The 23,979-nt window shown below is 55.6% G+C and overlaps 2 protein-coding genes and 1 non-coding gene across 5 annotated transcripts in view; 2 read left to right on the forward strand and 1 right to left on the reverse strand.

The window, feature by feature from the left end:
* Positions 1-6,275, reverse strand: ARMC6 (armadillo repeat containing 6). Of its 2 annotated transcripts, none has more exons than XM_049788488.1 (8): positions 6,152-6,275; positions 5,369-5,508; positions 3,556-3,638; positions 2,611-3,208; positions 1,786-1,931; positions 1,067-1,198; positions 848-985; positions 1-405 (listed from the first exon to the last, which is right to left on the reverse strand). In XM_049788488.1, the coding sequence occupies exons 2-8, from the start codon at positions 5,487-5,489 to the stop codon at positions 193-195; spliced, it is 1,431 nt and encodes a 476-aa protein (XP_049644445.1). In that variant the 5' UTR covers positions 5,490-5,508; positions 6,152-6,275; the 3' UTR covers positions 1-192. The 2 variants fall into 2 exon arrangements, with proteins under 2 accessions (XP_049644445.1, XP_049644446.1); XM_049788489.1 differs by having other exon boundaries at positions 5,369-5,505; positions 6,152-6,251.
* Positions 6,223-23,979, forward strand: part of SUGP2 (SURP and G-patch domain containing 2) — a 22,290-nt gene continuing 4,533 nt past the window's right edge. Inside the window, exons 1-6 of one of the 2 annotated variants that reach the window (XM_049788475.1) lie at positions 6,223-6,321; positions 10,935-11,071; positions 12,739-14,316; positions 16,043-16,163; positions 20,660-21,126; positions 21,761-21,872. In XM_049788475.1, the coding sequence (XP_049644432.1) occupies positions 10,951-11,071; positions 12,739-14,316; positions 16,043-16,163; positions 20,660-21,126; positions 21,761-21,872 (2,399 nt within the window). In that variant the 5' untranslated portion in view covers positions 6,223-6,321; positions 10,935-10,950. Of the gene's footprint in view, positions 6,322-6,605; positions 6,664-10,920; positions 11,072-12,738; positions 14,317-16,042; positions 16,164-20,659; positions 21,127-21,760; positions 21,873-23,979 lie in introns of those variants that run through there. The other variant, XM_049788474.1, reaches the window with a different exon arrangement.
* Positions 22,140-22,246, forward strand: LOC126031715 (U6 spliceosomal RNA). Its single transcript, XR_007503547.1, has one exon. It is a non-coding gene; the product is annotated as a U6 spliceosomal RNA (small nuclear RNA).

Raw genomic sequence — 23,979 nt, forward strand, 5'->3', positions numbered from 1 at the left:
TGTGTTCATCTGCCTTTATTGCCACCCCACCCGCCACAACCCCGCTCCGCCCACCTTGGTCCCTGCCTGCCAGCCCAGCCAGGCTGCCTGTTCAAGGTAGTGCAAAGGCAGCAGCCGGCTGGGGCTGGGGCTAGCTGCTCTCAGGGTGCACCAGCACAGTCTCGGGGTTCCCCCAGACACACCCAGCTGCAGTCACGGCTTCAGCTGCCCCTTCTCCCCCGTCCACAGCTCTAGCAGCTCCACGTGGCAGCCCAGATCCCGCAGGGCAGCCTTGGCCACATCCCCACAGTCGGGGTGCGTGGTGCTGGCCTGCGTGATGAGCTCCTCGGCACCCAGCTCCAGGATGGGCTTCGCCAGGTCCGGGCTGCGGGAAGTCAGATTGCGGATCAGTACGCAGGCCTGCTTCTGCGGGAGAGGACAGAGGGGAGAGGCCTGAGGACTGTGTGTGGTGTGTGTGTGGGTGAAGTGGGGAGACCCTACCCTCCCAAATGTCATCCATCACTGTGGGTGAGGCCATAATCCTTAGCTCCACCCATGTGGGCAGAGTCATGGAAGCTCCACTCCTACTATAGGCATGACCAGGGAATTCTCCCCACCACCTTGGGGGGCTTAAAGCCTCTAGCCCCACCCACCCATCTCAGTGGGCGGGGACAGGAAACCGCCCTAGCTCCACCCACTCACTGTGGGTGGGGCCACACCTCTAGCTGTAGTGGGTGAGGCTAGAAGCTCCACTCCACACAGTTATTGGAGGGGCCAGGGAACCTGCCCAAGCTGCACCACCACCCCTGTAATCTCGGGGCTAGGTTAAGGACACGGGGAAGGAAGCAGACCCCAGCTGGAGCCTCACCTGCACGCTGACCTCCTGCGGGTGCACCTTCATGGCCTGCACGGCCGCCTGGACCCCACCGCACTCCATGATGATGCGGCAGTGCTCCGGCCTGCGCAAGGCCAGGACGCTCAGGGCCGCGCAGCTCCGCTCACAGACCTGGGAGGGGGGGACATATGTGGGCTCAGGCAGGCAGGCCCGTCCCCCGGTCCTGCTTCCCCCACCAAAAGGATTTCGTACCTGGGGTGAGGTCAGGTGGCGTGTCATGGTGGCCACGATGGTCTCGGTTCCCCCAGCGCGCACGATGGCGTCCTTCACGGCATCATTACACGCCATGGCGCGCAGTGCGCTCAGCACCTGTCTCGCCAGGTCCTGCAGAGACAGGAGGGGCCACCCGGCCGAAGGTGTTGGGGTATAGCCTGAGCACTCCCCTGTAACTGCAAGTCCCTCCCATTTATGGGAGGAGTCTTTGGAGGATATGACCTGTAACTTTACCTGCAAGAACCCACCCATTTCCTGGAAGGGGTCTTGGAAAGGTTAGATAGGGGCTTTGACTCAGGGGATTAGGCCCCTTTGGGTCTTTGCCAGCGTGGAGGTCAGAGGGAAGATGGTTGAAAGGAGTTAAGTTGCAGGGCAAGCTAAGAATGGCATGCGTAAATGGTTAGCAACCACATCAGTTGGCCAAGGCAATAAGTTATCTCTCATGAAGCCTGCCTGTGAGTGAATTCAATACCCGCAGTGACCACCTAAAGATGATGACGTTATGGTTAATGGAGGATGGAGCCACATGGTCCTGGAGCCTCCATCCACCTTCCAAGTCCATCCTAAGGGCTTAATGCAACACTCTCCCAAGAAGGCCCCAGGCTTAGGCAGAAAAATGTGACACCCCCCAAATACAAGGCAGAGGCTGCTGTGGGGTTCCCAGCTGAGAGCCCTGTAGGCACCGCCTGGGCACTCACCTGGTGGTCACCACAGGTGGCCAGCAGGGTCCCCAGCAGTGTGAGGCCCCCCAGGTCCAACACCTCTTGGCAGTAATTGTTGCGGGTGGTCAGGTGGGCCAGGGTGCTGCACAGCTTGCTCTGGAGGTCCAGGTTGTTGGGGAAAGCTGTGTGGAGACAAGGCGGCTGTTGGGGGTGCCTTGCACTGGGCTGCAGCAGCCTCTATCACCAGAAGAGACTCGATCTTCCAGCGCAGCCTTCTGGGGTGAAAACAATGCACTGCTGGGTGCCCTCGGTCCCCTCCCTGGGGTGCTGGCATAACACCTGGACCTCAATTTATATATATATATATAATTCATATAATTACATTTCAGTTATAACGCCAATAATATGGTAATATAATTTATAATTAGTTATGAATAATATAATTTACATAATATATATTTGTCTTGGGGCCATCGCCAGCAATACCCTGGGCTTGCACCTGGTTCTCCCTGCTCCAATCGGGACCATACAGGGATGGAACTGGGGTTCCGGGTGTGAGGAGAAAGCGCTTGTGTTCTGGTCACACCTGTTTCAGGTAAAATAAGGTATAGCGCCTTATTTTACCTAAAACAACACCCGCTGGTGCTCAGGGGTTACTCCGGCTCTGCACTCAGCAATCACTCCTGGCCGTGCTCAGGGGACCCTCTGGGATGCTGGGGATGAGCCCGGTCAGCCACGGTCAAGACAAACATATATGTACAATGGCTGCACTATGGCTCTGGCCCCCTGTGGCTTTCTGATTTTACTTCCTCTTCCTGAAAAAGCCAAACCCTTTGGGGCTCCGGGGCCGCCCTCGCCCACCTTGCAGGGCCTGCACCAGCACCTTCAGCCCCGCGTGCTCCTCCACGATCTTCCGAGTGTGGTCGCAGGCCAGGCCGTAGGGCACGCGCACGTCGTCGTCGCAGGTGATGCTGTGCAGCGCCCCGCACGCCTCCCGCACCACAGCGGCCCCCGCGGGGCTGCTGTGGCGGGCCAGGGCGCCAGTGAGCAGCGGCAGCGCGCCCGCCTCCACCAGCGCCCGCCGGTTGTGCTCATGCTGCACGCAGGCCAGGCGCACGCAGCGCAGGGCGGCGCCGGTCAGCGCGGGCAGCTCGGTCTCCGTCTCGGCCTCGGCCAGGCCCGCCAGCGTGCGCACCAGCAGCTGCAGGCCCTGAGCATCCAGCAGGTCGGGCTGCCCGTCCACCAGGGCCGCCAGGGCCTGCAGCACCGGCAGCTGGAGGTCCGGGGCGCCGGCGGACACCAGCTTCCAGGTGGCCAACAGGGCCGGGTAGGCACCCTTCTGCGCTGCCAGGAAGCGGCAGGCCCGGTCCCGCTGGCACTGCTCCCAGAAGGCCGTGAGCTGCGCTGCCACTTCTGCGGGCCGCGCCTGGGCCACTGCCTCTTCCAGAGCCACCAGGATCTGGGGGGACAGAGAGGCCTTGGTCAACTTGGGCCCTGTCCCAGCCACGATGCTTTTGGGAGCCTGAGCTTCTGGGGCCAGTACAGAGGAGAGACAGGGACCTGCATGGCTTGCCCACATCTGACCTATGTACCCTGAAACCCCGCTGCAGGACCAGTCACCCCAGCATAATCCTGAGACACCCGTGGTAGAAGTCAGCCTGCCAGAAGCTGCGGCCAAACTGCCCGGGGTCAGGTCCAACATCCCTGCCCTGGACTCCTTGGCACTGGGGACAATCATGCCACTAGAATGTACAGGAGGGAAGTGATGAAGTGATGAAGTCCATGTGAGCCCTGACTGCATAGTACCTGCAAGATCTCGTGTTGGGGCTCCTGGGGCCCCTCGCTGGACACTGTGGGCGCCTTCTTGACGATATTGCTCAGGTCCACTCCTGTAGCAGGGAAGTCGACAGGAAGTTTCGGCCTCCCCATGGACCAGCCAGGCGCCTCTTCATCTCACCTCACCTAGCCCGACCCACCCCATAGCCCATGGGGAAACAGCATGGAGTAGCCAGGGGGCCCCACCCCCTCATTCTCTACTGTCAGGAGCTGACACGATGGGGGAGCCACAGAGAGAGGCTCCCCCAGGACGTCCTCTCCTGAGAGCCTGGCCCCCCACAAGGTACTGTCCATTCTAGCTCACTGGTCACACCCATGCCTGCCTCCCTGGGTTCAAGCCGGAGTACAGGAAGGGCTGGGAGGCAGGAGGCTCTACTGCCTGGGAGATAACCCCAGAGTCTCCAGGAAGTGACAAAATGAGGCCTACATGGGGCCACAGTGATAGCTAAACTCGGAGGGCGACTGCCTTACAGGTAACTGAGCAGTTTGGTCCCACCAGGAGGGATCCTGAGTGCCCCTGGTGTCTCCAGAATTAAAAGCAATTGAGTCCCACAGGGAGGCCTGGGCAAGCAATGTGGGGGACCAGGTGAGTTGGGGAGCAGTGTCTGAGGGCCCAGAGCAGAGCCCATAAAAATGGGATGGGGGCAGAGCAGTGGCATAGTAGTAGGGCATCTGCCCTGCACATGGCTGATCTAGGACTTACCGCAGTTCGATTCCCCCGCACCCCAAACCAAGAGCAATTTCTGAGCATATAGCTAGGAGTAACCCCTGAGCATCACTGGGTATGGCCCAAAAATAAAGCAAGCAAACAAACAAAAGGAACAGTGACAGGACCATAAAAACACCAGGGGGGCCAGAGCAATTATTCTAGCAGGGAGGGCCCTTGCTTTCCACAGAACTGACTCAGGTTAGATCCCTGGCATCCCATAGGGTCCCTAATCACTGTCAGGAGTGATGCCTGAGCACAGAGCTAGGAATAAGCCCTGAGCACCTCCAGGTGTAGTCACAAAACCAAACAAAGACCAAAAAATCCTGGACGGGGCTACAATGATAGCACACTGGTAGGGCGTTTGCCTTGCAAGCAGCCAACCCGGGACTGACCTAGATTTAATACCCAGCATCTCATATGGTCCCCCAAGCTTGACAGGAGTGATTTTTTTTTTTTTTTTTTTTGGTTTTTCGGCCACACCCGGAGATGCTCAGGGGTTACTCCTGGCTGTCTGCTCAGAAATAACTCCTGGTAGGCACCGGGGACCATATGGGACACCGGGATTGGAACCACCTTTGGTCCTGGATCGGCTGCTTGCAAGGCAAATGCTGCTGTGCTATTTCTCCGGGCCCAGGAGTGATTTCTGAGCATAGAGCCCGGAGTAATCCTGAGCACTGCGAGTGTGGCCCAGAAACAAAAACAAACAAAAAATATCAGGGATGAGGTGAGGTCGGAGTGGTGGTGCAAGTGGTAGGGTGTTTGCCTTGCACGAGCTAACCTAGGATGGACCGCGGTTCTATTCCCAGCATCCCAAATGGTCCCCCAAGCCTGCCAGGAATGATTTCTGAGCGCAGAGCCAGGAGTACCCTTAACAATGCCGGGTGTGGCCCAAAAACAAACAAACAAACAAAAAATCAGGGTTGAGTGAGGCGCCTCAGAGGGCCCGTATGGGGCATGTAGTCTGTGTGTAGGAGAACCAGGTTCGATTCCTGGCCTCTCTTGGACACAGAACTGAGAAGAAGCATATGTGGGGGGAGTTATTGGGGGTTCACCCGGGGCTACCCCCTTGCCTACCCTGAGACTCAAACTGCTCCACGGCCTCTTGCAGTGCGTCAGCGGGCTCCAGGCCAAACTCCTCCAGGTTCTCCCGAACCGCAGCGTCAAATGTCTCCTGGGTGATGCGCCGAGAGGCCATGCTGGAGCCTGAACCCCTGCTGCAAAGGGGAGAGGGCAAGATTGGGGAGCAGCCTGACACCCGGGGGTGTTTGGCAGTGGACATGCAGCTTCCCACCCCGCCCCCCTCCTGATCCTGACAGCGGGCTGGACCCCCTCACACACACCCCCACAAGATGTCCAGCCACTCCGGGACACCCCCAAGTCTCCACAACAGGTACCAAGGGTGGAGGAGGAGAGGTGTGACTAAAGCTAGCAATGGGCATGATTTAAAGGGTCGAAATGCAAAAAAAAATGGGGGACTGGCACCAAGTTTTCATCCTAGACATTGAGGTTCCCGGAGTATGGCTGACTGTGCCCCCCCCAAAAAAAAGTCAGGCTGCATAAGAACACGGGACCCTAGCACTCAGGCTGTGGGACCACCCGGGGATGCGTGCTTCAGGGATCCAGGGAAGAGACAGAACAGCAGGTGCTGCTGCACCCCAGGCCTGGGCGCCTGAGATGGGGGTGAGCGGAGGGGCCCCTCACTGGGGGTGCCGCCTTCCCAAGGGGATCCCCGACTTCCTCCAGCTCCTGTGCGCACCGGGACAGGAATGAATGAATGAATGAATGAGAGTGCGGGGTGGGGGGGCTCCGATGGGCGGGGGGCGCTGCCGGGCGGGTCCCCCTCACCCCCGCACCCACCTAGCGCCCGGCCACGTGGTCGCGGGTGGGGCTCGTCCCGCGCACGCGCAGTGGCGCCGCCTCCACGGGTTTCCCCCTCTGCCGCGCGATCGGAGCCCGGGTCCGGGCCGGCGTGTGTGTGGGGGCTCCCGGGGGCTCCCCGCGAGCTCGCTGCCGTCGGGCGTGGACCTCTAGGTGGGCGGCGGCGCTGCGTCCCCGTCGCCGCCTCCCGGGCCCCGCCGCCGCCGCCGCCGCCGGGATCTGGTCGCGCGGCCCGAGGCGCGGGAGTGGGGCGGGGCGGGGCGGGGCGGGGCGCGGCGCGGCGCGTGCGCACTCGGGCGCGGCGGCGGCGGCGGCGGCGGCGGTGTGCGCGTGCGCGCCCGCGCCCGGAGGCGGCCTGCGCGTGCGCGGCGCGGCGCTGCGGAGACCGTTGCTCATTTGCATGGCCCCGCCCCGCGCGGCGGCGGCCGAGCCCGAGAGCCCGAGAGCCCGAGGCGGCGGCGGGGGCGGCTCCGGCTCCGGCTCCGGCTCCGCTGGGCGCGCGGCGGGCTCGGTGGGTGCGGGGCCGGGCGGGGCGCCGGGAGGGCGGGCGGGGTGCGGTGGCGCCGGCTGACAGCGGGGCGAGAGGCCGGGTGGGTCCGGCTGAGGGGCGGGGCGGGGCCCGGGGGTGTGGTGCGGCCTGATTGGGGGGCGGGGGGCCGGATGATGAAGGATGCGGGACCTGGGTGTCCGACCGAGGGGGGGGCTCGACTGACTGGGGGTCCTGGGGTGTCTGGGGTGAAGGGACAGCTGAGGGATGGGGGTCTGGGGGTGTCCGACGGAAGGATGAAGGACCTGGGGTGCCTGAGGGTGGGGATTTGGGGTGTCCGACCGAGAGGTGGGAACTCGACTGGTTGGGGGGTCCTGGGGTGCCTGGGAGGTGGGGGGACAACTGAGGGGTAGGGTTCTGGGGTGTCCCACTGAAGGATGAGGGACCTGGGGTGTCTGAGGGGTGGAGAGTTGGGGGTGTCCGACCGACTAATTGGGGGGTCCTGGGGGGGTCTGAGGGATCTGGGGTGTAGAGGGGACAACTGAGGGGTGTGGAGTCCGGGGTGTCCGACTGAGGGGGGGTCGACTGGGAGTGGGGTTTGGGGCTCTGAAAGGATGAGGGACCTGGGGTGTCTGAGGGGTGGAGGGGTTCAGGGTGTCCATACCGAGGGGTGGGGAGGTTCGGAGGCTCGACTGATTGGGGGTGTCCTGGGGTGTCAGGGGTCGGGGGTAAGACTGAAGGGTCTCAGGTGTGGTGAGGGCACAACTGAGGGGTGGGAAGTCTGGGGGGTCGACTGGGGGTGGGGGCCGGGGGTCTGACTGAGGTGCAGTGTCTGGGATCTGGTGGGGCTCGCCTGAGGAGTGAGGGAATGACTGAGGGGAAGCTGGGGGGTTGACTGAGGGGTAGGGGGTTGGGGGGGCCTGACTGAAAGATGAAGGTCCTGGGGTCCTTATTTGTAGGGGGTCAGGGGTTTCTGACTGAGGGGCTGGGGTGGGGTCGACTGGGGGTGGGAGATCGGGGTCTGACTGGGGGGTCAGGGGTGTCCAACTTGAGGGGTGGGGGATTGGGGATCTGGTGAGGGCTAGACTGAGGGTGAGGGGCCTGGGGTGTCTGAAGGATGAGGGTCTTAAATTGTCTGAGGGGTGAGAAGACTGAGGGGTCCGGGGTGTGGTCAGGGGAAGAGTGAGGGGTGAGGATTCTGGGGGTGTCTGAGGGGTGAGAAGCCGGGGGTGTGGTGGGGGCCAGCTGAGGGGCCCGACTAAAGGGATAGGGGTCAGGGGTGTGGTTGGGGCCCCATGTCTGGTTGTGGGGTCTGACTGAAAAGTGAGGTGGGGGTCCAGGCTGCAAAGTGAGCTACCAGGGTTGCTTTGGGGGCAGAGCTGAGGGGAGTGGAGGGCTGAGGGGGAACCCAGTGAGAACAGGTGGAGGGGGCTGGGCCTTGGGAGCTGTGGGAAGGGGTGTCTCCCTTGCCTGACTTTTTGCAACCCTTTTTTTGCCCCTTTTCATGTGCTTGGGCAGGTGGGGACAGGGAGGCGGAAGAGAGTTGCAGCTCCTTCTGGGGGGAATAGAGCGGTGTATGATCATCGCCCTTTTGGTGTGGCCCCTAGCCTGTCTGAGCTGGTTTTGTGCCCCCTCCCCCAAACCCATACGAGTTGTCCACTGCAGCGATGGGGAAGGGGAGACCCAGAGGGAATCCAACACGTCCCAGCCTCACTTTCCCTCCTGGAATCTGGAGTCACCAAACCCCTTACCCCCTGTATGATGATTGGGAGAAGTGACAGAAGTCAGGGTTCCAGGTTTCAAGGTGGGAGGGATTCCTCACCCCTAAGCACCCCATAAAGCACTTCTGCTGCACCTTCTGGTTCTGCCCATAATGTCTGACTAGTGCATTACCCCTCCCGCCAGGTTGGGGGACAAGGTGTGACCTTGAGGGTGTCACCACAGAACCCAAACCTCCCTTTTAACTTTTGTGTCTTGTGCTGACATGATCAGCTGGTGGGTCTTGAGTAGTGGCCTTGAGTGGCATGGGGAGTCCTTCTTGCCACCCTCCCAGTGCCCCCGCCTTTCCCAGCACAAGTCTCCCTCCCACCCCTTTGAAAGCGGTGCCTGGAGGAGGAACAGTCACAGTCACGTGTCCGCCTTTGCTTGGGAGCGGGGTTGTTGGTTCTCTGACACTGTTATCTTCAGTTGCCAGCTGGGACCCTACTACTGCATTTATGGAGTAGCATTATTTTTGTTTTTTGTTTTTTGTTTTCCCCAGGGAGCGGGGTGCATCCTGTAGTGTGTTCTCAGGACTCTGCCAAAGCTGGCTCTGGAGCATCACCTTTGAAGACTTTCCCAAAGCGGTTGATTCCGCCCCCTGTGGTACTCTTGTGTGAAAGGGGAGGTTCAGAGTAGTCGTCTTCAGTGCAATTATAAGGTGCTGTTTGTTTGTTCCCTGAAAGAAAGATTTTGAGAACGGTGGGGTAAGGGTGCTGAGTGGCTCTTCCTGAAAATCAGATCCATAGCCCAGAGTTAGGTTTGGGAATATGTTTTTGTTTGTTTTTTTGGATTTTGGGCCACACCCGGTGACTTTCCTGGCTATGCGCTCAGAAGTCGCTCCTGGCTTGGGGGACCATATGGGACACCGGGAGATCGAACCTCGGTCCGTCCTAGGCTAGCATTGGCAAAGCAGAGACACCTTACCTCTAGCGCCACCGCGCCGGCCCATTGTTTTAATCTTTTTAAGGGATTGTAACCAAGTAGGCAAGAGAGGGGCAAGTCAGTGGTTGTAGTTCATATTTCTCCTCATCCGGCACAGACCACAGACCCCTGAGCTGCTGCTGCTTTTTGTTTGTTTGTTGTTGTTTTTGGTTTTGGTTTTTGGTTTTTGGGTCATACCCGGCGGTGCTCAGGGGTTACTTCTGGCTGTCTGCTCAGAAATAGCTCCTGGCAGGCACGGGGGAGCATATGGGACACCGGGATTCAAACCAACCACCTTTGGTCCTGGATTGGCTGTTTGCAAGGCAAACACCGCTGTGCTATCTCTCTGGGCCCTTTTTTGTTTTTTTTTGGGGGGGGCCACACCTGGCAGCACTCTGCACTCAGAAGTCGAGCCTGTCAGGCTAGTGGGACCATGTGGAATGCTAGGGATCGAATCAGGGTTGTCCTGGGTCTGCTGCATTTAAATGTAATGTAGTATCTCTCCTGTGCTAGCCCCCCTGAGCTTCTTTATTTATTTATTTTGGTTTTGGGGTCACACCTGTGGGCGCTCGGGTTACTCCTGGCTCTGCACTGAGAAATCGCTCCTGACTGGCTCAGGGTACCATATGGCCCTACTGCTTGCGCCATGGCTCCGGCCCTTGAGCTTCTTTTATACTTAAGTTGGGAGGGAGCAAAGCAGGCTCTTTCTTTGCACCTGGCTGACTCCAGGAGTCATCTCTGAGCACCCCAGATTATAAACCAAAATAAATAGACATACAATTTCAGGGGTATTATCCCCCCAATAAAACAGTTTCAGGGATACAGTCTACCTGTGAGCTTCTTTGGGGGGGGGGTTCTCTCAAGAAGTGCTCAAGGTTGGCCGGAGAGATAGCATGGAGGTAAGGTGTTTGCCTTGCATGCAGAAGGTCATTGGTTCGAATCCTGGCGTCCCATATGGTCCTCTGAGCCTGCCAGGAGTGATTTCTGAGCGTAGAGCCAGGAGGAACCCCTGAGCACTGGTGGGTGTTGACCCAAAAACCAAAAAAAAAAAAAAAAAAAGTGCTCAAGGGAACCTGATGATTCATTGTATGAGCCCCATGGTTCTCAGGGGCTACCACAGCTATCCCTGGCAGTGCTGGGAACCAGTGAACTTTTTTTTAGAGGGGCAGGGTATACACAGGTGGTGCTCAGATTGTTTCTAGTAATGTTGGGACCATGCAATTCTGGGGATGAAACCCAGGTCTCCAGCATGCAAAGCGTGACCTCCAGCCCTTTAAGTAAGTTCTCCAGGCCCGGGAACTTTATTCTTTTGGCTTTTGAGCCACACCCAGAGGTACCCAGGGCTTTCTCCTGGCTCTGCGCTCAAGGATCACTCCTGAAAAGACAGGGGGCATCATGTGTGGTGCTGGGAATCAAGCCTGGGATGGCTCACCCCACCTGAGAACTTCTTGAGGGGAAAACTCTCTAAGGTCTGGACCCCTTCTGTAGTTCCAGGCTGGATGCTGGGTTACTGCTTCCATGCTTGGAGTTTTCAGTGACACTTGGGATCTGGGAGCATCAGCTGTTTGGTCTCAGTGACCTTTGCGCTTTCACTGCAGGTTGGAGAAACATGGCAGCAAGGCGAATTGCTCAGGAGACCTTAGGTGCTGTGCTGCAAGAGAAAGCTGACCGGTACCACATGGACCCCACTGGGGAGGCTGTGGGTGACACTCTCTCATTTCAAGCTCAAGGTAAATGAAGGTGCTTGGTTTTGGGAGATGGAGAGTGAGTATGGCATGGCCAGCGCTGAGAGCTGGTCCAGGAGGATTTCTGTGCCTTGGGCTAACTGCCCGCCCCTTTTGCTCTTCTGTTCCTTATTTAAGAGGAAGTTTTCCATGCATGGCAAACACCTTACCCACTGGGACCTTTGAATCCTGCTGGCCAGGCTCCATTTCTAGTTCATTAAGTTTCTGGGATCTGAGGGACTGTAGTAGAATTTAGGTGCTACCTTCTTTTTTCTTTCTTTCTTTTTTTTTTTTTTTTTGGTTTTTGGGTCACACTGGGCAGCGCTCAGGGGTTCCTCCTGGCTCTATGCTCAGAAATCGCTCCAGGCAGGCTTGGGAGACCGTATGGGATGCTGGGATTCGAACCACTGACCTTCTGCATGCAAGGCAAACACCCTACCTCCATGCTATCTCTCTGGCCCCCAGGTGCTACCTTCTTACTACTTCGTTCTTTATTTTCATTTAGCACGTCAGTCTCCCGATGGTTCCCCCTGATGGCTCCATCTTCTGCCCTCCACTAACTCTAGATTGCCCCCCACCCCACCCTGCACAGCAGGCCTCCACCAGCAGCACTGCCCATCTTGGCCACCCTGACCTGGACAGCTTTGCCCATGGTATTGGCGCTTCTCAAACTTTGAAGACTGAGCTTGTTGTTGGCAACTAACAGGCCCAGGAAGTGCAGGGACTGTGCTGTCTCCTCCCCTGGAGCAGTGCCCGCACACTGTGGGTGTTCAGTAAGTTCTTCTTGAGCACGTAAGCTACCTTGGCAATGGCTCTGGATTCCTGTGGCCTCTGGGCAAGGTACCTCCTTGTGCACCTCACTTTTTCTTACCATGTTTGATGAGCAGATAGGCCTTGGTTTGGAGGCCTCATTCAAAGTCTCCCTGAGGCCCCCTGTCTTGAGTCTGCACTGTGCTAGTGTTGCTGGCAGCTGGTGAGGCTGAGCAGGAAGGAACAAGTCCAGGGGCCTGTTTTTCCTTCCTCCCTACAGAGGAATACAGAGGTTCACACTTTCTCTTTCCTTCAGGGCCTCTCAATCTCCTCTCCCTTCCCTCCTCCTTTTTGCTTCCATCTCACTTGTTTTACTGGTTTAGGTTTGGGGCCATACCTGGTGGAACCCAGGGGAATACGCAGGCCCAGGGCCCGTTGAATGCAGGCCTCCTAGACCATATGTGCCAGCCCCTTCAGTTCCCTCCCCTGCCCTCCATCTCGGTTGTTTCAGAGCATTGGTTGACCCAGCAGGCCTCCCAAGGAACCATGCGGTTAGGTGTGTGTGTCCACTGATTCCATGGCCATGAGAGTTAGAAACACAAGTGTTCCAGTTGCAGTCATGCCACCTAGGTTATTTGTGAATCAGACTGACATCCTTCCCTGGGTCTAAGAGAGGGTGTGTGAATAGCAGCTCAGAGCCACGTGGGAGCAGGGCTGCTTCGTTTGGTTGATCTCGGCCAACGCATGTCGGCTTTTGGTTTCTATGATATTAAGTGAAACCATATGAATTTCAAATGTTGGCAACACAGATGAATTTATAAAATGCATTCAAGCAGATTAAACACTCCTGCTCACTGGGGTTCAAGGACTATCCATTTACACAGCCTCTGATCTCTGCGTTTCCTTTGGATCATTTATTTCAGACCTTCTCAGGACAGTCCCAAGAGCCAGAGCAGATGTGTATGAGGATATTCCTGGCGACAGCCGATACTCTCTCAGTGGCGCGGCAACTCGCCCTCGAGACTCTGGGAGAGGTGATGTCTTTCCAGGACCTTCCTTCAGATCAAGCAACCCTTCTGTAAGTGACGACAATTACTTCCGAAAAGAATGTGGCCGGGATCTGGAATTCTCCCACCCTGACTCCCGAGACCAAATCTTTGGCCACCGGAAATTGGGACATTTCCGCTCTCAGGACTGGAAATTTGCACTCCGTGGCTCCTGGGAGCAAGACTTTGGCCACCCCATTTCTCAAGAATCCTCTTGGGCACAGGAGTATAATCTTGGTCCTTCGGCCCTACTGGGGGATTTTGGCTCCTCCCGACTAATTGAGAAAGAGTGTCTGGAGAAGGAGGGTCGAGATTATGATGCGGACCGCCAAGGGGAGGCCAATTCTGTGCTCAGGGCCGCAGGCCGGGGTCTCAAAATTGTTGACCAGGAAGGTGGCCTCCTAGGAAAGGGGGAGACTCAGGGCCTGCTCACCCCGAAAGTGGGGGTTGGGCAACTTGTCACACTGAGAAATATGAGCATGAAAAAGATACCCGTGGTGAATCGAATGACCCCTAAAACTCAGGGCACAAACCAGATCCAGAAAAGTAACCCTGGTCCTGATGTGACCCTGGGGACAGACCCAGGGACTGAAGACATCCAGTTCCCCACCCCGAAGATCCCTTTAGGCCTCCACCTGAAGGACATTCAGCTTCCTAGAAGAAAGATGAGCTTCGACCTCATAGATAAGTCCGACGTGTTTTCAAGATTTGGAATAGAAATAATCAAATGGGCAGGTTTCCACACCATAAAAGATGATGTGAAATTTTCCCAGCTTTTCCAGACTCTCTTTGAACTTGAAACTGAAACCTGTGCTAAAATGCTTGCCTCGTTCAAATGCTCCTTGAAACCCGAGCACAGAGATTTTTGCTTTTTTACTATCAAATTTTTAAAGCACTCTGCTTTGAAAACACCTCGAGTTGATAACGAGTTTTTAAACATGCTTTTAGACAAAGGTGCTGTGAAGACCAAAAATTGCTTTTTCGAAATCATCAAGCCTTTTGACAAGTACATCATGAGGCTCCAGGACCGGCTGCTGAAGAGCATCACGCCCTTGCTCATGGCCTGCAACGCTTACGAGCTGAGTGTCAAGATGAAGACCCTCAGCAACCCCCTGGACTTGGCTGTTGCCCTGGAGACCACCAATTCTCTCTGTCGGAAATCTCTGGCCCTTCTGGGACAGACCTTCTCCTTGGCCTCGTCTTTTCGGCAAGAGAAGATCTTAGAAGCTGTGGGCCTCCAGGACATAGCCCCCTCTCCAGCGGCCTTCCCAAACTTTGAGGACTCAACTCTGTTCGGGAGGGAGTACATCGACCACCTGAAGGCCTGGCTGATCAGCAGTGGGTGCCCGCTGCGGATCAAGAAGGCTGAGCCTCAGCCACCTCAAGAGGAAGAGAAAACTCTTCTTCCTACAAGTGAGGAAACTCAGTCCGCAGCGCCATGTGGTCTGAGTGATGGTAAGGAAAGTGTCAGATGGCTCTAGTTATTGTCATTATGGTTTTGGGGGGTTGTTTTGGAGCCACACCCAGTGATGCTCGGGTTATTCCTGGCTCTGCGCTCAGGAATCACTCCTGGTGGTGCTCAGAGGACCCAGGTTGGCTGCGTGGAAGGCAAGCACCCTCCTATCTCGGGCTCCTCTTGCTGCCTGCCTGTTGTTGGCATTGCAAAACTTTGCTTTTGTGTCCGGGTGGCCGGTAGATGGCGCCAGCATCTCATGTGTCCTGCCTCGTGTTCTTACATTATGTGAGAAATGCTGGCAGGGGTGGGGATGTAGCTCAGCAGACAGCATCTGCTTTGCATGTGTGAGTCCTTGGGTTTGATCCCTGGCACTGCAACAAAACAAAATCCTGGGATGGTGTTTATGGTTGAATTTATTAGTGGTAGTGTATTTTTTTCCCTTTTTAGTTCTTTGGGCCACATCAGCAATGCTCAGGGCTTATGCCCGGCTCTGTGCTCAGGGATAACTCCTGGTGGGGTTGGGGACCATATGGGATGCTAGGAATCTTGCTGCATGCAAGACTAATGCCCTCCCTGCGCTACTATCTCTTTAGCCCCAGTACTATATTTTAAATATTTTTTGTGTGTGTGGTTTTTGGGTCACACCCGGCAGTGCTCAGGGGTTCCTCCTGGCTATCTGCTCAGAAATAGCTCCTGGCAGGCACGGGGGACCATATGGGACACCGGGATTCAAACCAACCACCTTTGGTCCTGGATTGGCTGCTTGCAAGGCAAATGCCGCTGTGCTATCTCTCCGGGCTGCCCAGTACTATATTTAAAAATTTTTTTTGTGTGTGGTTTTTGGGTCACACCGGGCAGTGCTCAGGGTTTTTTCCTGGCTCCTTACTCAGAAATCGCTCCTGCCAGGCACAGGGGACCATATGGGATGCCGGGATTCGAACTGATGACCTTCTGCATGAAAGGTAAACGCCTTACCTCCATGCTATCTCTCCAGCCCCTAAATTTTTTTTTTTTTTGGTTTTTGGGCCACACCTGGCGATGCTCAGGGGGTTACTCCTGGCTGTCTGCTCAGAAATAGCTCCTGGCAGGCACAGGGGACCATATGGGACACCGGGATTTGAACCAACCACCTTTGGTCCTGGATCGGCTGCTTGCAAGGCAAACGCCGCTGTGCTATCTCTCCGGGCCCCCCTAAAATTTTTTAATAAAGAAACTATTCTTTGGAAAATTTTTGGGTCAAAACTGAGGACCAATTTTTGGCACATTCTTTTTTTTTTTTTTTTTTTTTTGGGTCACACCCAGCAGCGCTCAGGGGTTACTCCTGGCTCTACACTCAGAAATTGCCAGGGCAGGCTCGGGGAACCATATGGGATGCCGGGATTCGAACCACCATCCTTCTGCATGCAAGGCAAACGCCTTACCTCCATGCTATCTCTCCGGCCCCTGATTTTTTCTTTTAGAGGGGGAACCACACTGGTAGTGCTCAAGGACCACCACCATATATGGTGTTGGGTTTCTCACATGAGTGTGACTTGGAGCTTCAGAGTCAAGTGACATTTATAGGTCTGTGACTGGCCGTGCCTTGATCAGTGGAAGAGCACGCTTCTCCTTTCAGGCTGACGAGTGAGGAATTGGACGGTTAGGTGCCATTCTGGGTCCTGACTCCTGGTTTTTCAGGCCCCATATCGCACTGCCTGATTCTCAGGTCAGCCCCCTATGTTACAGCTGTGCCCCAGCGAGCAGATCACAAGGTGGTGGACACCATCGACCAGCTGGTCTCACGCGTCATTGAAGGCAGCCTGACCCCCAGAGAGAGAGCTCTCCTCAAGGAGGACCCCACTTACTGGTAGGTAAGCCCTTTGAACCCACGTGGTACTCAGGGAGCTCTGGGCTGCCGTGATGTCGGTTAGTGCAGCGAGCTAGAGCGAGTGTCAGTCCTCCTGGGTGCCCGCCCCAGCCCCCCTGTGGGCCTGCCTACATAGTACCATCTTCCTTTTTTGTTTGTGTGTGTGTGTGTGTGTGTTTTAGCTTTGGGGCCACACCCGGTGACGCTCAGGGGTTAATCCTGGCTATGTGCTCAGAAATTGCTCCTGGCTTGGGGGACCATATGGGATGCCCCAGGATCTAACCTAGGTTCATTCTAGGCTAGCGTGTGCAAGGCAGACGCCTTAAGCCCTTCGTGCCACCACTCCAGCTCCCCATCTTCCTTTTGATCTCGATCGTCCTTATCTTTCCGTTCCCTTCCCCTTTGCTATTGCTATATGGGGACCCTCATCCATGCTTGATTATGGAAGGTGCAGGAAGTTACACATCTGGTTGCTGTCCTTGTGCACTGAGACTTGGGGAGTGTTGCACACTTTTAGCGGCTTTCACAATTGTTCTCTGGCGCTTACATTCTCACACCTGGCTGAGCACTGCAGACACTGCACACTGTTGTGCGGCAGAACCCCTAAGACCATGCTCAGCCCATGGGGGTGACTCCAGGAATTCTACTCATGGCCTCACCCTTAAAGAGCAAGTGCTGTTGCCACTGAACTATGCCCTGGGTTCTAGGAAGAGCTGCAGTTGCCCACTGTACTGACTTGTCTCAGGGAAATGAGAGGCACGTACAGAGAACCTCATGTCCCAGCGTCTGTTCGTGGCCTCCTGTTTTTATTTAGCTGGCTAGCTGTCCCTTTGGTCTTCGTGCCTATTCACTTGAATCTAGAAACTTTTTTTTGGGGGGGGGGCCACACCCAGCAGTGCTCAAAGGTTACTCCTGGCTCTGCGCTCAGATATCATTTCTGGCAGGCTTGGGGGACTCTATGAGATGCCAGGGATCAAACTGGGTCCATCCTGGGTCGGCCCCATGCAAGGCAAATGCCCTAGTGCTGTGCTATCGCTCTGGCCCCTGAATCTAGAAACTTTTGAAAAAGTTTCTCAGAAATCTACTACTTGCTTCTTATAAGAGAAGTGGAAAACAGAGGTCAGAGAGACAGTGGTACCATAGGGGAGGCATTGTGCAGGCACCGCCAGGAGTGATCTCTGAGTACAGAGCCAGGATTAAGCACTGTTCGTGGCCCCAAAATGAAAGAACAAAAACGAAGAGCAGAACTTCTTCTGTTCTCCCGGAAGGGCAGCTTGTGGGCCCTCCGCTGTCCACCAATAGGATCGGCTCCCACTTGTGCTCACTGCAGACTTTGGGTTTTCCTTTTTCCTGCGGTAGTGATGATGTGATGATGAGGCCTATTACTCTGAAGTGAAGCTGGGAAGTGCATGCTCAGTTTTTTTTTTCCCTAAGCCAGTCAAATCATACCAACTTTTGTGATACTAACATTAGTAAGTTCTGATAAACCACTGCCATTGGACCAGCTGCTTGTTCAGTTTTGGCGAATTCGGGTGAACCTGTTGACTGGGCTGGAGCAGGGCTTGGGGGGGTCACTCAGTGTTCATCCCTTGCTGGATTTGGAATTTGTTTTGGTATATTTTGGGCTGCAGATGGGTTTCACACGTGCAGGGAAAGTGTTGAAGTACTGTGTTGTATCCCTTCCCCTCAACATGGCGTGAGTCATTCTGTTTTTCACGGCTCTGTCCGGCTTCATGTTCTCTCTGAGATGCAGCAGTCTTGTTAATTTGTGAGAAGTGGAGTTTTTGATTACCATAGAGGAATATGGCTCTTTGAAGGGAAACAGGTAGGAAACAAAGGTGCTCTCCCTCCACACTAAGCACAGTGTGTGCTGTTGATTAGATCGGGGTTTCACTATTTCTGTCCTGGTGATCAGTGGCCACATTCACAGGTCACACCTTACCCAGGTAAGTGTTGAAGTGAATGCTCCTGGCTCTTCCTCAGTCTTCTTCGTTGTGAATAATATCACGGCCTGGAGTGTGTAAGTTGTGTAGTGTGTAAGCTCTGGAGTTTGATTCCTGCCTCTTCATGGTTCATTCATCACTGCCAGGTAGAACCTGGCAACCTCCAACAGCATTGGGCCCAGCACTGAATTGTGAGGCTGTTCTGCTAGGGGCACATCATTAGGATGAATGCCCCAGCCTGGCTGAGTGTGGTCCCCACAGTCATCTAGTCTAAAATACAGGAGTGTCTGACTTCCAAATTACTGTGGGGGTGGGGGAGGCAAAATGACATGTTCAGGAAAGCAAAGTAAGGAAACTACCAAGAAAGAAGAGTGAAACGCAGAGAGATTGCCCAACCACTGGACACCGGCTTTGCCTGCAGGTGGTCCAGTGAAACCCTGGCTCCTCTGCGAGGAACCCAGAGGAGGAGGTGAGGAGAGGATGCTGAGGATGGCATGAGATGCCCACTCTACTCGAAATGGCCCTGGGCTGCCTCTCCACTAGGAAAAGCTGTTGCTGCTGCTCAGAGCTGCAAGTCAGGGAGTGGCAAACAGGAATGGAAGATCACTAGGCAGAGGCTGCCCCGAAAGAGCTGCGAAATGTTCCTTCAGACCAAGGATTCCTGTTGACAATTCAGATTCAGATTCCTGATAGTGGGACATTCTTTTTGGGTTGGTTGGTTGGGTTTTGGGGTCATACCCGGTGGCCCTCAGGGTCACTCCTGGCCTGGCTCTGCGCTCAAGTAGCTCCTGGCAGGGCTGAGGGACCAATGGGATTTGAACCACCTTCTATCCTGTGCATGTGCATGTGCATGTGCAAGGCATACCGTCTACCACTGTGCTATCGCTCCAGCCCCAAGTGGGACATTCCTTTTTTGTTTTGTTTTTTGTTTTTTTGGGCCACACCTGGTGATGCTCAGGGGTTATTCCTGGCTATGCACTCAGATATTGCCTCTGGCTTGGGGGACCATATGGGATGCCGGGGGATCGAACCGAGGTCCTTCCTAGACTAGCAGACACAAGGCAGATGCCTTACGGCTTGTGCCACCACTCCGGCCCCTCAAGCAGGACATTCTTGTTTTTTGGGTTTTTTTTTTTTTTTTTTTTTTTTGGTTTTTGGGTCACACCCGGCGGCGCTCAGGGGTTACTCCTGGCTATCTGCTCAGAAATAGCTCCTGGCAGGCACGGGGGACCAAATGGGACACCAGGATTCGAACCAACCACCTTAGGTCCTGGATTGGCTGCTTGCAAGGCAAACACCACTGTGCTATCTCTCCGGGCCCAAGCAGGACATTCTTAAGTCATCCAATTTGGAATCTTGATCCCAGAATCTGTAGCCAGGTACAGTAGACAGATCTGCACTTCAGGCATGAGCAGAATTGCCCACTCGGTGGACCTCTAGATTGGGCGGTTGGTGAAGATTGTTTGGAAAGGTGAAGATTTAGGGCTGGAAGGTCCAGCTCACTACATGAAGCTCACCACAAAGAGTGATGAGTATTGTTAGAGAAGGAACTACATTGAGAACTATTATAACAATGTGAATGAACGAGGGAAGTAGAAGCCTGTCTAGAGTACAGGCATAGGTGGGGTGGGGAGGAGGGAGATCTGTGACATTGGTGATGGGAATGTTGTACTGGTGAAGGGTGTTGTTCTTTGCATGACTGAAACCCAACTACAATCATATTTGTAATCAAACTGTTTAAAGGTGTGTGTGTGTGTGTGTGTGTGTGTGTGTGTGTGTGTGTAAGAAAGGTCAAGATTTGGAGCCCAATGAGCCATGTGGACAGACTGCAGTGAGGTGCTACTCTCAGTTTCTAGAGCCTTTCCTTTTGCTCAAAGCATCACCAGGGTCTTCCAGCAACATGATGAAGTAGCATGTCATTGTCCATCTTGCACCCCCAGTGCAGAGAGCAAGTCTGGGAAAGCTTAGGTAACCCGGGCCAAGGGGGACTGTGCTGGGCATGAGGCCAGGTCTGCTTCCTCAGCTGTGGTCTCTGCTCCTGCTGACAGGTTCGTGGGAACTAGGGGAGAGGAACAGAGGAGGCGTGACTGGCATCCTTAGCAGAGCCAGGGCAGCTGGGCTCTGACTGGCATCCAGCAAGAGTGGTGCCAAGTCAAGAAGAGGCAGGGCTGCGCCATCTGCTGGCCACTGTCATCCAGCCCTGGGACCAGGCTGAGCCCCACCAGGCGCCTAACAGCCTGACTGCAGAAGCCTGAGACTGGTCCACATGCGGCCTCCCCTGCAGTGCTACTTCGATGGCGCGGTCTTCTCAGCACTCTTGGAATCCTGGTGATGCCAAGTGGCTCAGTGGGGCCCAGAAATGACACCTGCTCTATGTTGTCAGTGTCCCATCCTGCACGTCTGCTGGGCAGAGGGGAGCTGGCCATTGGAGTCAGGTGCCCAGCAGAGCCATTGGTCCAGCCAGGAAGGGCTTCTCAGTCAGGCAGAGCTGCAGAGACTCGCTCATGGAAGCGATGATGCTTTAGTACTGTTTGCTGTGTTCCTGCTGTCTAGGTTTCTGTCCGATGACCGCAGCCTAGAGTACAAGTACTATAAGCTGAAGCTGGCCGAGATGCAGCGGCAGAGCCAGACCTTGGTGGGAGCGGACGGGAAACCACTGGCGGCAGAGTGTGCCGTCCGAGCTATGCTGTATGCCCGGGCAGTCCGGGGCCTCAAGAAGAGGATCCTTCCAGGGCGGCGGTGCCCACTCCTGCGTGCGCAGAGGCTCAGGGGCTGGAAGGCACGGAGGGTGAGCACTGGAACCCAGACCCTCCTCTCCTCGGGCACCAGACTGAAGCACCATGGCCAGCAGGCCCCAGGTGCCCTGCGTGGGAAGCTGCGACTGCTGGACAGAAGCATTGCTGCCAAGACCTGTCCCCCTGGCCCAGCCAGCCCTGCTCTGAACCTTAGCCCTGCAGCCTCAGTAGGAACAGCCATCTCTTATGACCCAAAGGCTTCCTCTCCTTGCAAGTCTTCAGATGGTGAGTCCTGGCCTCGCTCTCCTTCCGGGCAGTCCCCGTGAGCAGCTGGCCTGCTGGGCACATGTAGAGGCACTGTGCCAACTTGCTTCCAGGGGGACAGATTGGAGGAAGGAGTGGTTGAACCATCCTGGGTTCAAGCTGCTTCATGCCACTGCCCAGGCATTTGGCTTGTCCCTGCAACGCTGTGCTGGAACCTGAGCACAAGGACCCATGTCCCACTCCATCTCCTCAGGCTGCCTCCACCCCTTGCCATCCATTCCGTCCTCAGGGTCAGCTGCCCTGCACATTCTTCACCCATCCCCTGCCTTTCTTTTGGACTCTCTTCTGCAGGGACAGAATGGGCCTCACTTGGCCCTGAGAGAACAGTGGGGGCTGCAGGAGGCCTTGGTGGTGCTCTCAGGCCCCAAGCTCCTCTTGGGCAGAACCCCACCCCAGTCTAGTGACTAGGTTTTGTCCCCTCGGGCAGGCACATTCCTGGGAGGGGTGTGGAATTGCTGTAGGTTTGAGTGGGGCCAGAGCTGCAGCCATAGCGAGGCTGCGGGGCAAAGGGACCCTTGGAGCATCTTGGCCGTTAGTCACATGTCCCTGGATGTGGACTAACAGCAGCAAGGACCTGATTCTTCCTGTCTTGTAGTTGACACAAAGACAATGGAGACTGCAGAGAAACTGGCCGAGTTTGTGGCTCAGGTGGGACCAGAGATCGAACAGTTCAGCATAGAAAATAGCACCGACAACCCTGACCTCTGGTAGGTATGAGCCTCTCCGGACACCAGGGCCTCTAGGTCATGGCTGCACATGCGCTGTGCTCAGTAGGGCCTTCCGGGAAGAGTTTGGGGGTGTGGAGGGGGAACCCTCTAAGCTAGAGACCGACAGAGAGTTGGAGTCCATGTATTGTAGGGTCAAGCCAGCACTGCTTGCCAACCTGTCTGTGTTAACTTTTGTCTGAATTTTGGCCACGTCTAGCAGTGCCGAGAGCCTAAACTTGGCTTTACACTCATAAATCACTCTCCAAGGTGCTCACTTTGGTAGCACATATACTAAAATTGGAACGATACAGAGAAGATTAACATGGCCCCTATGCAAGAATGACACGCAAACTCGTGACACGTTCCATATTTGAAAAAAATAATAATAAATAAATCACTCCCAGAGGACGTGAGGGACCCCCATAGGGCATCAGGGTTCAAACCCTGATCAGCCCCACGCAGAACACACCCTCTCTCCAGCTCTCTCCAGCCTCGGGCCTGTCTACCTTCTCGGAGTAAATCCTCAGATGTGAGATTTGACTTTTCTCTCCGAAGCCAGTCCCTTTCTTGGTTTTGTCTTCAGGTTGTACCTGGTGGTATGTTGGGGCTCCTGACAGCAGGTGGGGTGCCACATGCTTGGGTGGAAGCCAGATCTTCCCCATGCAGTGCCCATGCCCCAACCCTAAGATCCCTCTAGCCTCAAAAGTTTTCTCTCTGCCTTGGCTGGTCCTGTATTCCCACGTGGCCTTCAGGGGTTGGCGGGTTTTCTCAGCCTTTTCACTGTTCCTGGGCCTATGGCACATGATCTGGCATTTTTCTCAGTTTCTAGAAGCTCTTCCTTTTGGTTTGTTGATTGCTTTGGTGTTGGGTTTTTTTTTTGTTTGTTTGTTTTTGTTTTGTGTGGTTTTTGGGTCACACCCGGCAGTGCTCAGGGGTTATTCCTGGCTCCATGCTCAGAAATTGCTCCTGGCAGGCATGGGGGACCATATGGGACACCGGGATTCGAACCGATGACCTCCTGCATGAAAGGCAAACGCCTTACCGCCATGCTATCTCTCTGGCCCCGGGTTTTTGTTTTTAAGACTCCCTAGTGGTCTTGGGGGCCACCAGGGTAACATCTGGTATGTTGGGGTCGAGCCAGTCACCCTGTGTATATCCAGCATGTGATCCAGTTTTGAGCTGCCTCCTACCCTCCCTGTTGGGTTGGTCAGCGCTGTCATCTGTGGTGCCGCTGTGCCTGCTCCCCCTCGTGTCCCTTCTCTTTCACTCTGCGCCACCTTCTGTGAGGCACATGCCGCCCGCAGTACATTTCTCACTTTTCTCTCCCAGCACCTGCAACAATCTCACACTCAGGTTTCCTCCTGTTTCTCCTGGAACGGAAAGCTGGCTCTTTGCAACACATGCCTGCTTTCTGGGTCCTTCCAGCCAACGCAGAGGCCTGGCGCTCAATCTCTCCCTGGGGCCCATGCTCTCAGCGCCAGCCCCTGACAGGTTCTTCCAGCATGGTCTGCCAGGATATCGCCTGCAGCCTTTCTCCTGCTCTCTCTGCCCAGAGATTCTTTCCTACCTGTGCCACCCCCCTGGAGCATGTTCTTTTTTTTTCTTTTTCTTTTTTTTCCTGGAGCATGTTCTAAGAATGCTATAGTCTCCCATGCAGACCTGCATGGCAGTGGCACTGCCCTGGGGCCGGCGTTATGGGCCGAATGTGCCATTAGTGGGCACTGGTTCCCTTGTGGGCACTGTCTCTTGTGCTCTGGGAGACCTGATATCCCTGTCTCACCCCAGCCAGCACCCTTGAGGCAGGCTGCCAGCCCAGGGTCCCCTACTGCTAGTTCTTCCACCCTGCCCCCCTTCAGTCTCTTCTGTCCTGGCTTGTCTGTGACCTTATTTTTTTTTTTGGTTTTTGGGCCACACCCGGCATTGCTCAGGGGTTACTCCTGGCTGTCTGCTCAGAAATAGCTCCTGGCAGGCACGGGGGACCGGGATTCGAACCAACCACCTTTGGTCCTGGATCGGCTGCTTGCAAGGCCAACGCTGCTGTGCTATCTCTCCAGGCCCGTCTGTGACCTTATTAATGCTCCTGAAACTTAGGTGCACTTGCAAGAGC

Source organism: Suncus etruscus, chromosome 15 (genome assembly GCF_024139225.1).
Source record: "Suncus etruscus isolate mSunEtr1 chromosome 15, mSunEtr1.pri.cur, whole genome shotgun sequence".
NCBI classification, from domain to species: domain Eukaryota; kingdom Metazoa; phylum Chordata; class Mammalia; order Eulipotyphla; family Soricidae; genus Suncus; species Suncus etruscus.

Bases quoted from the DNA above. Each gene is read 5' to 3' on its own strand.
- ARMC6 (XM_049788488.1), bottom strand. From the start codon at position 5,489: ATGGCCTCTCGGCGCATCACCCAGGAGACATTTGACGCTGCGGTTCGG. The intron at 3,209-3,555 runs GTACTATGCAGT...CTGTCCCCCCAG, and splicing joins CCCAACACGAGATCTTGCAG to ATCCTGGTGGCTCTGGAAGA. The intron at 986-1,066 runs GTACGAAATCCT...CCCCCCTCCCAG, and splicing joins GCCACCTGACCTCACCCCAG to GTCTGTGAGCGGAGCTGCGC.